Source organism: Aspergillus fischeri, genomic scaffold (genome assembly GCF_000149645.3).
Source record: "Aspergillus fischeri NRRL 181 1099437636249 genomic scaffold, whole genome shotgun sequence".
Lineage (NCBI taxonomy): Eukaryota > Fungi > Ascomycota > Eurotiomycetes > Eurotiales > Aspergillaceae > Aspergillus > Aspergillus fischeri.
The window spans coordinates 2,553,947-2,566,991 of NW_001509770.1; the positions used below are offsets into that span (position 1 = coordinate 2,553,947).

At 51.1% G+C, this 13,045-nt stretch overlaps 5 protein-coding genes across 5 annotated transcripts; 3 read left to right on the top strand and 2 right to left on the bottom strand.

Moving 5' to 3' along the window:
• Window positions 1–215: 215 nt before the first annotated feature.
• Window positions 216–2,649, top strand: NFIA_016310 (UTP25 family protein; the record flags this gene model as incomplete). Its single annotated transcript, XM_001264831.1, has 5 exons — window positions 216–328; window positions 399–775; window positions 829–1,028; window positions 1,097–1,674; window positions 1,731–2,649. The coding sequence occupies 5 exons, from the start codon at window positions 216–218 to the stop codon at window positions 2,647–2,649; spliced, it is 2,187 nt and encodes a 728-aa protein (XP_001264832.1).
• Window positions 2,650–3,211: 562 nt separating this feature from the next.
• NFIA_016320 (DMT family transporter) lies at window positions 3,212–4,552 on the top strand (the record flags this gene model as incomplete). Its single annotated transcript, XM_001264832.1, has 2 exons — window positions 3,212–3,529; window positions 3,590–4,552. 2 exons carry the CDS (start codon window positions 3,212–3,214, stop codon window positions 4,550–4,552), a joined length of 1,281 nt encoding a protein of 426 aa, XP_001264833.1.
• A 1,156-nt stretch (window positions 4,553–5,708) lies between these two features.
• Window positions 5,709–6,845, top strand: NFIA_016330 (uncharacterized protein; the record flags this gene model as incomplete). Its single annotated transcript, XM_001264833.1, has 1 exon — window positions 5,709–6,845. The coding sequence occupies one exon, from the start codon at window positions 5,709–5,711 to the stop codon at window positions 6,843–6,845; it is 1,137 nt and encodes a 378-aa protein (XP_001264834.1).
• An 820-nt stretch (window positions 6,846–7,665) lies between these two features.
• NFIA_016340 (choline-phosphate cytidylyltransferase) lies at window positions 7,666–9,315 on the bottom strand (the record flags this gene model as incomplete). The annotated part of the gene is made up of 4 exons (XM_001264834.1): window positions 7,666–7,797; window positions 7,855–8,275; window positions 8,333–8,683; window positions 8,765–9,315. 4 exons carry the CDS (start codon window positions 9,313–9,315, stop codon window positions 7,666–7,668), a joined length of 1,455 nt encoding a protein of 484 aa, XP_001264835.1.
• Window positions 9,316–11,078: 1,763 nt separating this feature from the next.
• Window positions 11,079–12,725, bottom strand: NFIA_016350 (PP2C family serine/threonine-protein phosphatase; the record flags this gene model as incomplete). The annotated part of the gene is made up of 6 exons (XM_001264835.1): window positions 11,079–11,473; window positions 11,535–11,795; window positions 11,872–12,078; window positions 12,134–12,218; window positions 12,289–12,362; window positions 12,455–12,725. 6 exons carry the CDS (start codon window positions 12,723–12,725, stop codon window positions 11,079–11,081), a joined length of 1,293 nt encoding a protein of 430 aa, XP_001264836.1.
• Window positions 12,726–13,045: the final 320 nt, after the last annotated feature.

Sequence of the window (13,045 nt, forward strand, 5' to 3'; positions counted from 1 at the left end):
TCTAATTCTTCCGCCCGCTCAATCTCGGCGGAGTTCTTCGAGGCTCAAATTGTGTGTGCGCCCAAAGGGGAATTTCGCGCTAAGATAAGATAAGACCGAGCCCCCGACGCAAAGAAAAAAAATATGAGCCTGAACAAATAACAGGGCTTGATTAGGCTTGTCAAGATCTGTAACACGAGTACATACTATCAGAGAACTTTTCACTGACCGAGAAAATGCCGCCTGTACGCAATAGAGGTGGTAGATTCAGCAGAGGACGTGGCAAAGGGCCCAGGGGCCAAACCAACAGACGGAATGGCTTCACCACCTCGCGAGTCGAAGACGTAGAGTAAGTATAACAGTTACCTTTCCTCTTTTGCGTGTCTCGCTCTCCGAATAACAACGAATTCATCTATTAGACCGGAGGATCATTCCGATAATGAATCGCACCTCAGCCACGAGCCTGCTGGAGATGAAATGGACCACGAAACCCAAATGGACGATGTCTCGTCCGATAGCGACGACGACGAAGCCCAGCAGACAGCTCGTCCGTACAACGAATTGATCCAATTGCTGCAAGTAAATGCGGAACCTAAAGGCCCCGCTAGGAAGAGGAGAAAGGTTGAACACAACGGTGGAGAGAAGAGAGATGCCGTGCCCGCCGCGAACGGAGAAGAGGACGATGCGGTCCTACTAGGAGACGATGATTTGCAAGAGCAGGAGCCGTCTGACGAAGAAGAAGAAGATCACCCAAAGGAAGCGGACGGCAAATATGAGAGCGATGACGAAGAAGATGGTATTGTTCGAACTGACCCGCTACTGTTTACCTAAACTTCTAACGCTGTGCAGCAAACGACCCTTTTGAGACTCATTTTTCGGCAGTAGACGAGAGCGAGCTGGCCTTGAAGATTAAATCAGCAGAAGAAAAGAAATGGAAAAACACGAAGAAGGAAATCGGTAGCGGGCTGAAGTTGGTACGCGCTATTCCCGACATTGGCGAGGGCGATGTATCCTTGCTACCAGCAATGAAGCACTTTTCAATCGTCAAGGTAAGCCACAGGCCCAGTCTGGAAACCTAATATCGACCTTCAGGATCATTCTTCTAAATCACTTATAGCTCAAGAAGAAACTTTATGGCCCTGCCACAGAGCGGATCCCAGCAATCAGCGGTGACGCTCAGCATATCGCGCCTTACATCTTCGGCTATCAAGATGTTTTATACGGAGCCCGAACGACATCGAACTCGAGCGCGATGCGGGATATTCTAGCCGTTCATGCGGTCAACCACATCCTGAAGACACGGGACCGGGTGCTGAAGAACAACTCTCGCATTGCCAAAGAACAGGACGCAGACCTGGACCTTCGGGACCAGGGCTTTACCAGACCGAAGGTGCTCTACCTTTTGCCGACGAGACAAGCTTGCGTTCGAGCGGTCGAGTCCATAACACGCTTCTTCCAGCCGGAGCAGCAAGAGAACAAGAAGCGGTTCTTGGACTCATTTTCTGCAGCAGACGACAAATCCTGGGAAAACAAACCTGAGGATTTTCGGGAGCTTTTCGGCGGCAACGATGATGACATGTTCCGGCTGGGTCTCAAATTCACTCGCAAGACCATGAAGTACTTTTCGCAATTCTACAATTCGGATATAATCTTGGCGAGTCCCCTGGGTCTACGCACAATCATGGACCAGGCTGAGTAAGTAGTTCTGAGTCTTAATTCTCCACGAGTTTACCTTGCTGACTGCGGTCCAGCGCGAAAAAGCGTGACCACGACTTCTTGTCCTCAGTCGAACTGGTGATAGTTGACCACGCCGATGCTCTGCTCATGCAGAACTGGGACCACGTGGGCTACATTCTCGATCATCTCAATCTACAGCCCAAAGAGGCTCACGGGTGTGATTTCAGTCGTGTGCGAACGTGGTACTTGGACAACCATGCCCGATTTGTCCGCCAGATGATCGTCTCTGCTTCATTTATCACACCCGAGATCAACTCCTTATTCTCTACACATATGCAGAACTTCGCAGGAAAGATCAAGGTGACGCCGGTGTACGCGGGAGCTATCTCCGAGGTGCCCCTCCCAGTATCCGTCAAGCAGACCTTTTCGCGGTTCGACAGTCTCACGCCGACCAAAGACCCGGACGCGCGGTTCAAGCATTTCACCACGACGGTGCTCTCATCCTTGGTGCGAAACATCACCTCAAGCCGGGACAAGAGCAGTGCGGGAGGTACCTTGATCTTCATCCCGTCGTACTTGGACTTTGTGCGGGTGCGCAACTACTTTGCAACATCGTCGCAAACCACCAACGTCTCGTTCGGGGCGATCTCAGAATATAGCGAGGTCCGGGAGATGACACGGGCACGCACACACTTCATGAACGGGCGGCATTCAGTGCTGCTGTACACGGAGCGCTTGCACCATTTCCGTCGGTACCAGATCCGGGGCGTGAAGCGGATTGTGATGTATGGTGTGCCGGAGAACCCGCTCTTCTGGGGAGAGATTGTGGGGTTCTTGGGCTTGGATCCGGCGGGCGTCGTGGACGCGGCGGAGGGAGGCGTGCGGGCCTTGTTTTCCAGGTGGGATGCGCTGAAGCTGGAGCGCATCGTGGGGACGAAACGAGTAGGCAATATGTTACGGGAGAAGGGAGGAGATACCTTTACTTTTGTATAGGAACATACTTTGGCGGGGTCATTCATCGTATATATCTTTTGTTTGAGCGAAATAGTCAGACAGCGCTTATACTATGTGCCACCAAGCAACTACATGGCCAATGATACTGTACAAGCAGATTAGCAGGTAGATTCCAGTAGTTCTTTCTACCATTTGCCCTCGAACAAAGTGCAGAGGATGCCAAGTCCTTGATTCCCATAAACCCTGCCAGCCGATCATCCGTCCACACTAGTACAGTGATACTTCTTCTTAGTCCAATGAAAAGGGCTACTAAAAAGCAGATGAGAGATACTAGTCTCCTTTCCGGAGTAGCTGCGAAAAAAAAAAAACAAAAAAAAATTAAGAAGCGAAAAACATATACATAGTAGATGTTTGGAGCAGCTCTCGTCCTCTCAGCTGACTGAAGCCAATACATATGGTCGCTTGAATCAGCTCTTCCAAGTCATGACCTGAATGGACTATTTCATGATATTTATGATTGATGATATTTAATGCTGGTTTATGATATAAATATTCTATTTCTTCTTTGACTTTGATTATCAATTTTTTCGCAGGTTGAACGATGGCGTCCTCTCAACGCCAGTACAATACTCTCCAAAATTGCGAGAGTATCGCTGCGCCTCCGTTATCGGAGAACGGTCTAAATGGTTACGAAGATGACATCCGCAGACCATTGCTGGGCTCTTCATCGTCGACACATCCAGAAGGCAACGGCAAGGAGGATTCGCAGTCATGGCTACGAGCTGTATACGAGGAAGGAAAAGAGATCTGGCTCCAGGGTAAGGGCATGATTCTGGTGACGTTGGCGCAGTTCTTTGGTGCTTCCATGAATGTCATGACCCAGATCCTTGAGCTTGACAGCGGGTTACATCCTTTCCAGGTTGGTTTTATCCCAGCAACGCCTGCGGGGCGCTATGCAACGCATCGCTGACCAGCGTAGATCCTCTTTGCCCGCATGTCGGTGACTGTCGTGGCAAGCTACCTCTACATGTGGTACACCAAGGTTCCACATCCTTTCGGGACTCGTCCTGTGCTAGGCCTGTTGATCTTCCGGGCCATGGGCGGTTTCTTCGGGGTCTACAGCATCTACTACGCGGTCCAGTATCTACCTCTTTCCGAGGCCACTGTCCTGACCTTTTTGGCACCCATCCTCTGCTGCTACGCTTGTTCACTCTTTATTCCCAACGAGACATTCACCCGCAGGCAGCAGCTGGCCGCTCTGGTTTCCATGGTAGGCGTAGTGCTAATCGCGCGCCCCTTCTCGTCGTCAGCAACGCCTCCCGACCCGGAAAAGCTGGAAGGGCGCAAGCCCGGCACCACGGACGATTCTCAGCATATCGTGGCAATTTTGGCGATGATGGTGGGAGTCCTCGGATCAACATGTGCGTACACGTCGATCCGGATCATCGGCCAGCGGTGCCATCCCTTGGTCTCGGTCACGTATTTCTCACTGTTCACTACCGTTATGTCATTCCTGGCCATGTTACTGGTGCCTTCCGTGCCGTTCAAGTTGCCTGAAACTGGCTTGGAATGGACATTGATTGTGGGACTTGGGGTTTGTGGATTTCTGCTGCAGTTTTTGCTGACCGCTGGATTGTCATACGCGCCGCCACCTCCGAGAAGATCTCAGAGGGTCTCCGGAGGAGATGGCAGTGATTGTAAGCCGGCGAGATCCTCCTCTGGGTCACGTGCCACATCCATGATCTACACGCAGATGTTATTTGCACTGTTTTATGACAAGGTGGTCTGGGGTAACACTCTCTCTCCTTTGAGCTGGGCAGGCTCGGCGTTGATTGTGGGAAGCGCACTGTACGTGGCATTGGTGCGTGACGGCAAGAAGAGTGCTGCTGCTGCAGTTGCAGTTGACGAGACTGCAGAAGAAGGGAGGGAACCGGTGGCTTGAAGTCACTAAAACTGACGGGGAGGGTGAGGAAAGAAGGAGAGGGGGATACGCATGGGAGTCAGTGCTTAAGACTGAATAGAATTTTCGCTCAGCCTATTGGTCAATGCTGGTGCATGAGGAATCGAAGGAGGCAGGTAGGCCGACGATCTGGGAGCAAGGATGCAGATGGAGGAGTGGATTGCAGGTTGGAGACGGTGAAAATCATGAAAGCAGTAAAAGTGTCAATACGATCAACAAACATAATAGAATCCCGTATATAGAAAGCAAACGCCAGTCATGAGTAGGCAAGCAGCCCAAACAAAGCACCAGAGTAGATGAAATATATACTCCGCTCATGACGATCATAGGGAGTGAGGGGACTGACGTGTTTTCTATTCCAAACTTGATGTACTTTATATCACTTCATCATGAGCAAGCTGGGGTGTCCAACACTGCCAGGTATGTGACCTTTTCACTTCAATTTTACCCCACATTTCTTAGTAGAATTACCTCTCTAGAGAGGTACTTCCATACCAAATGTTAAGAAACTGCATTGGAGGCCGAGAGAGTTGACACCTCAGGTTGCAATAAACTCCACCTACGCAAGCGTACATAAGGTTACCTACACAAAAGCCCATTGGCCACCAAGCGAACAAGAGCCCCATCTGCAAAAACATCATTGGTCCAGCTACATAATCCCAAAACGCCATTGGGTAGCAGTCACCACCGAAAAATCCCGATTCGGAAGGCGGAAACTCCCGGCGCCGGGGACTGCCAGGGACTTGGCCAATCAGCGACAAGCACATTAAAGCTTTTCAAGAGGAAGCAGCTGAAGACCAATCAGATAATGAGCATCTGATGAATTTGATGCCTCATGAAGAAGATCGCTGCGTGTTTCATGGGGATAATCCCACGTCGGAGGGGTATACTCCGTATAGATACCTCTGGTAGGCAATTCACATTCTGATTCATGCAAAGGACGGGTAGTTAGGGCCCGAGTGTATATATACAGATTGACCGATCCACTTTCATCCTGGTCAAATCCTCGCGGGATTGACTTCGACAATATATCTCCATCCTACTCACCCTCAAGCCGTGGACGTCACATCTTTCTCTGGTAGAAAGATACACCGTTTTCATAATCCTATAGACTATAGATAGTATATACAGAGAAGACATGCGACACTTCGATGCCTGGCTGCTTCGTGATCCCTACTCCATCTGGCACTACTATTCCACCGGACGACGATGGCAGGAGATAGTCCGTGATCTCATCCAGGAACGCAAGATCTGTGCTCCTCCTGTCGACTTACTATCTTCAACCCCATCCAGACCAGTGGACCCTTACGATTGTCCCGTCAACCCGCAGTTCGCCTCGCCGCTCTTCGGCAAACTGCCCGCAGAGATCCGCTTGATCATCTACCACTACGTCTTTGGCGACGAGGCCGTCCATCTGGTCCAGCTCAAGGGCAAGATCCGCCATGTGCGCTGCAAGCACACCTCCTCCTCCCTCGACAGTCACCGACTCTGTTGCCCGATCACCCCGGCTCGCTGGCGAGCGGGAGCAGCGACCCACGACGGCCATTCCGACAGCATGCTCTACCCGCACACCCACCCCGCCCTCCCCAACACGCTGAGCAACGGCTCACTCGCCCTCCTGCGCACCTGCCGCGCCGTCTACGCCGAGGCCGCCGACCTCCCCTACGCCACCCCGGTCTTCGACGTCGACGATCTGCACACCTTCGTGGCCTTCTCCCAGACCATCGACCCGCACCGCCTGCGCGCCATCCGCCGCCTCACCGTCCAGTGGACGCCCGTCTGGCAACCCATGGCCGGCCAGGAGCACAAGGCCTCCATCTACGCGCACACCCACAACGACCACCTCTGGGCCCTCTTCTGGTCCCGCGTCGCCGCCTGCCGCGGCCTCGAGGAGCTCCATCTCAGCATTGACCTCGGCCGCTTCACCAGGGCCACCAACACCACCGCCGGCGGACAACGCCTGCGGCTGGACGTAAGGGAGCCATGGGTCGCGCCGCTGCTGTCTGTGCGGGGCCTGCGCGTGTTCGAGCTGGGTATCACCGCGCGGTGTGACGCTGAGCCTGTCGCGCGGAGGCTCCTGGAGGAGAACCTGAGTCGGGACGCGGTGACGCTGAGAGACCATCTCCGTGCGGTCATGTGCTCGGCGCCTGGCGAAGCTGTCCTGGTTCCGGGGGTTGAGCTCTGGAAGCCTTGTCCCGTGGAGGACAGCGATGAGCAGACGCAGCTTCCCCGATGGCATCGAAGCAGGCCTCGTCTCGCTATCACTGCTAAGTAGATCGTGCGTCTGTTTGCGCATTCACAAGAATCTATAGAGCAATTGGATACCCTGGATGGAGTTCAATCACCAACCTGCCCTTATACAGACTGTTCATGATACCCTGATGTTATATCTCCCCGGCGGTTCTTTTGAGTGTTCTGACCGTGTATTCTGTGTTGGGCGTTTGCGCGATACAAAAGTGCTCATATTCTGTTCCGGATAGATGCGTCATATCGCACGTGGCACATTGCAAACAAGCAATCAGTTTTCACCTATCTACAGAATCTAGGTATTATAGATACTAGAAAGTAGACACCTATACAATAAAACAGAATGCACAAACGAATGAACCAATCCCCAAAATCCCCAAATGTCCCAGCATACCAAACCTTAACCCAGTCAATTCCACGTGTATCGATTTATTCCATCCAAGCAAATGCGTCCAAGTCCGTTTCAGAGCCAAAACCAGGCTGTCAATCGTTGTCTGTCTCAAAACAAGGTATTATCGCGACGGATCCAATATCAATCAGAAAGGACAAGAAGAGATGATCGTTCGGGTATAGTGAGGGGTCTGATGCTTTTCTTTCATTTTTCTTCTGCCTTTTCTTCCAGTGACACAGCGACAGGCCTTTAGATGTGGAGGTATAAAAAGAAGGAAAGAAATCAATTTTGATCTTTTTATTTCTTTTCTGACTGTTTTTTTGTCATTCGTTTTCGTCCCAGTCTATGAGCTCAATGTCAATATTACATTATACTCAGGTCAAGACACCGTGCCGTAGCCAGGGACGCAAAAGACAGAATCATGTCCAAGGAAAAGAATTCTTTTGATCGCAACAGGTTACGATGATGCGTGCAAAGATCTCTCGGAACCAGTATGGCCGTTGGTCGTTTCTAACTCGGGCTCAGGATCGTCCTCACTGGTGGGCGAGTGAGGCCGGCTCTCCATGAGCGATCGTCGGCTGCGCATCATCTGCAAATATGGTCAACACTCGATTCTATCATCGTGGCAGGAAAAGGTAACACGAACCCATGCTCGCACACCGCCGATCAAGCCCAAACTGTAGCCCGTCGCAAAATCTTCGTTTCTCCCGTTTGTTCCGACTGGACTGTCAGGACGACCCAATGCTTCTAGTCGTGACACATGTGATTTCTGGCCACCAGTAGGACTGGTCAGCCCACCATTACCACCACGCACACTGCCCAGGTCCATGCTGTTTCGGGCGCTCGGGGCAGGACTGCCAGGCCGGCTGTTTTGCCATAACTGTCGCAATTCTCGGCCCAGTTCCTGGCCAGTGGCGGTCCAATTGTTGCGAATGTTGTCTCGAAGCTCCATGACATGTCGCTTGATCTCCAATTCATTCTTCTTGATCCATGACACGTTCAACTCCTGTCTCGAGGCACCTCGCTTGAATTGACGGGCAATGTACTGGTCGTAGTCGCGGACAATTCTGGATGAAACGAAATGGTCAGCAACCACGTCTGCCAAACGAAGAGGAAAGACAAACCTGGTGATAATGCCCGTTGTGCTGACACCCTCAGTTCTCTGCGTAACCAGGAACTTGCCCTGAGCCTTGATCGGTGCATAAATGTCGTCTCCTTCCGCAGCCCCATAAGGTAGGTCATCGTGAGCAACATAATCGATCTGATGCTCCTCAATGAACTCCGGAGTCACGATCCAGGGACAGTCAGGGATCACCTCGTCCACCCATTTGCAATGGCGGACGCTCTCTGCACGCTCCCGACCGCTGAGCACGGTAAGACCCTTGCGCTTGTGAGTCTCTTCGTCTCCGGTCACGCCGACAATGAGATACACGTCGGGGAAAGCCTTTTTTGCTTGTTCCAGCTGTCGCATGTGTCTGCCAAAAAACCACCAGCAATGAGCATCAAGTCCATTACTGCAGAAAATAGCTGTAATTTAGAAAAAATTGTAGACATACCCCACGTGAAACAAATCGAAAACCCCATCTGCATAGACGCGAACCGGTCGCCCCGTCGGAGGTGGATTGGTGTGGTACCCAACGGGATGCTGTAGCCCAGCTCTCTCGGGCGGTTTCATCAGACGCTCTCTCGTTTCTGCATCGGCGCCGGCGGTCTTGATGTGCAACCCCGGTCGACCCGTCGCCCCATGCTCAATGTCACTACTAGCTACAGTGGTCTCAGATGGCTCGCCGGGATCTTCCTGATGGATGGCTGAGGAGTATTCTGTGGTTCCGTTGGGCGCGGCGGCCTGAGCATCGCCAGAGGACGATTTCCGAGCCCGTTTCGAAGGCGGATTGGGAACCCCGGTCGAGGTCACATCAATTGAAGTATGTTTCCTGTTTTTGCTTGCTGTCGGGGTGATCGGATCGGCGGAGTCGTCTCCTTCCTCACCGGACGCATCGCGAGACGATGGTTGGAGAAGATCGGCTGTGGATGATTTGGCAATGTCGGCCGTTAAATGTTGAGAAGCACTGCGCTTGCGTTTGGCCGCAGTGGACGGAGACGACATGTTGGCTGACCGAGGAGCACTGCTCTACTTCTGTCGGGGTGTTGAAAGATATAGGGTATCTAGTTGAGAAAAACCATGAGAGATTTGAAAGCTTGGACAACCAACGAACAGAAGGAGGTTGAAGAAAAAAAAATCGAGGAGAAGGAAATGGGGACAGGGAAAGCGCTGAGAGCTAAGGTAGGCTTGTCAGTTAGTCTAATAATAATTAAAAGGAGAGAGGGAGAAGACCCTGAGACAGACAGAAGGCGGAAGAACGAGCAGCACGGAGTAGACTAGACTAATCGGTTGATCAGGTTAGCGGGAGACAGTCCCGGAAGGAAGCTATCTAGCCCAGTACTAACGGGGCCGAGTCTCAGATCCTTTTTTTCGATCCTCGTGGGTAGAATAGGTGATCTTGCAGAGAGGAAGAGGAACATCTGAGAGAGGATTGTCATATGCAATGGACAAGAATTTTTTGCACCCTTGTGATAAACAGAGTTACCTTAGGTACCTAAGGTATAGACTGCTCTATCAACATACGGAGAGCAGCAATTACATCAGACTCCACTTACCTAACGGAGTAAGGTACGGTAAGGTAAAGTCAGATACCTTGCTGATACTGAATAGGTTACTTCTGTTGGTACCTATGGACTGGGTACCAGGCGCTATCGAAAGCATTTAGATAAGTGGTGTATGAAAATGGCATGCAACCTATGGGCATTCTCTTATTAATGTAATTCATACAACCATTTCAATAATGCGCAGCTAAGGTATCTACCTAGGTGGATCCTGTCGCCATGAGGGGGTGTAATTTTACAATTCATGAATCTGACAACTCATAGTCTTCTCTGCCTTGAACTACCAGTAGATTCTATTTGGTTCTGCCAGCCTATCGGCGATTCGCAAGCTCTTCAGATATTACTTCTAGTGGGTGGCTCCTGTGTACGATATCGGAAGAGATCCAAAAAAGAAATAAAGCCTACTGGAATGCGTCATATTTCCCTGGACCCCACTGTTGAAGCATTGGAAGGCAGTGCCTCCCCGTCGCAGACGAGAATGATGTTGATGCTGTAGATGGACATTCCAGATACGCCGAGAGATATGAAGAAAGACCCGTATTGTCCCGTTTCCCTTCATCCACCAGTCGATTTACAACGCCGATGACTTGTGAGAATTCTTGATCGAGTGCTTTCCTGGCCCACAGGGCAGCCCTCCAAGTCCAGAGTCGGAGAGCGCGATGATGAGGAGATACACCAGCGGGTGATCACAGTATGAGGGGAAGAGAATGGTAGAGGGAAAAGAATAAAGATAAAGCGTGACGTAAGAGCAATGGGTTGGGAAAGGTAACCGAATTCATAAGAGATATCAAGATTCATCATCGGTGGGTGTTTTGTGCGGTATCTTGCGTTGGATCAAAGCATAAAATAACGTACTCTCGTTGAGGTCTGCCGCTTGCGGCTCGGAAAAACAGAACATAGCAGAATAGAAGAGGAAACGTCCTATCACTCAGGAAAGCCCCCAAAGAATCCCTCCGACACGACATAAAAAAGTCTACCTAGCCAGGGCTAGAGGAGCATCCCACTGAATTTCGCCTTATCCACAGTCGCAGGGCGTCGCTAGTGACAGAAGACACAGACTTTGAAGGTCATATCGAAAGACATTGCGAGGGTCAAGGAAACGGAAAGGGTTGAGAGTGGAGGATAAGGGCGGGCCGTTCAGTCACGCGCAGGATGTATTCGCAAAACCAGATCGGGGAGGAAGAACACGCAAATGAATCGTCGTCACTACGAGGAGGCAGACTTCTCCGTGGCTTCAGTTTCGCTGCCAGAAGAGTTCTTGTTTGTGCTTGAAGGTGATTCGGACAGGTTGGCGGCAGTCGAGGACCCCTCAGCTTTACTCGCGGTCTCGTTCTTCGACTGGGGTCCCGGGGTACCTTCACGATCTCCTCGAGCCGACGAATCGGGCGACTCGTGTTGCAAATGATTTGTGACATCTCGATTTTCCTCCCTCTGGTCAAAAAGTTCCTCGTCATTCTGTTCGGGAATTAGTTCAGTGCCGTCACCTAGGAGAATGATACGGCCGGAACGGACACTGAAGCCGCGGGAGCGGTCGTTTTCAAGATCATAGTTATCGGGGGTTTCTTCGAATTGATTGCGGATACCAGGCCCACGGAATTCAGCTGTAACAACCATCTCTCAGTCAGTAACCCTCGGCGACCATGGGATCCTCGAGACACTTGCCGTATTCAGGCGGCGCGCATGGGCCGTCGCCGTTAGCTACCCGCTCAGAAATCTGATTGTACCATTCTTCCTTGGTCTTGCCATTAAGAAGGCCAATGATGATCATGGTCATGTTGTCACATCCAACACCTCCGGTCTCACTGTTAGAAGCAAGGCAGTTGTCCATCATATTCTCACAGATACGGTAAAGTTCCTGTTTTGCAGCGATACCCCTCCGAACAAACTCGACCACAGATTGGGAGGACTGACAGTCCCAAATACCTACAAGCAAATCGATCAGCAAAGGGAAACAAGACAGTGCAATTTGCAGATAAGCCCGCGTTATAGAAAGACGTACCATCACAGGCGATAACAAGGAATTCATCATCATCAGTCACTTCGTGAACTGTCACATCGGGATAGGCTGTGACAATCTGCTGCTCAGGTGAGAGCTCGGGGCTCTTCTTGAACTCGAAATCACCAATGGCCCGGGATAGGGCCAGATTACCATTGACTCGACCAAAGTCGACGAAGCCACCGGCGGCACTGATACGAGCTTTCTCGCCTATATTCGTATGTTAGATGCGAAAGTTCGGAGGGTTGGATGACAAGACACGGACCTTCATTCTGTGGCTTGTGGTCGAAAGAGAGAGGCTTTGCGCGGCCCTTTACACCCAATACTGAGCGTGAATCGCCCGCGTTTGCCTACCATCCCGATTAGCCTTTCTCCTGATCGCCATTTGATAACGGTAAGGTATAGGTTGAAGGCACATACGACCCAGATCTTGTTCTTTGAAATAACACTGACGGCAGCTGTGCAACCGGAGACTTCCTCCTCATATTTGGGGTCTAGACAGGTCAGTTTCGTTGAGAACCCCAAGCCAAAAATGACAAGGGAACAGAAATAGAATTCCAGAAGCCCCAGAGTGGCGTCCACTTACCTTCCAAAATAGCCCGATCGGTGGCCAGGAAGCCATCCTTCAAGGCCTGCTCGATATCGCCCTTCGCAAAGGCCTCTTGCTTTGCGACGATCTTATGCACGTTTTCTCCCGCAAATAACGCTACTTTATCTCCACCATGACCGTCATATACACCAAAAAAGGCGAGGCGTTTATCGGGATCTGTAGGCTTTTCGGAACCTCCTGTGGATTTGGCTTGAAGGTCTAGGACTGCAGCATGGGCGTCCTCCATGCTGATTCGCCAGCCCTGCATGGCCGACAAACCATACAAACAACATTCATCTTGACCCTCGGAGGAAGTCTATTCAAGGACAAGCATGAAAAATGTCAGCAGTGATCGGAGAGGTATGTTTGAATAAGCAATGGTGGCCGATTGTTCGGGAAGTGTGTCCTCCGCAGAACTCGGTCTTTCGCGTGAGCACCCCACAGGCCCGCATCACGAATAGGCGGCAACCAGAAGACCTCAGACGGAAAAAGCACAATTGCCAAATTCTCGTAAATCAATTAAATTATACAATCAGCCGTAACTGTAGCAAAATCGGACGCTGTGTTGCGCACAGAATTTTGCTGTAT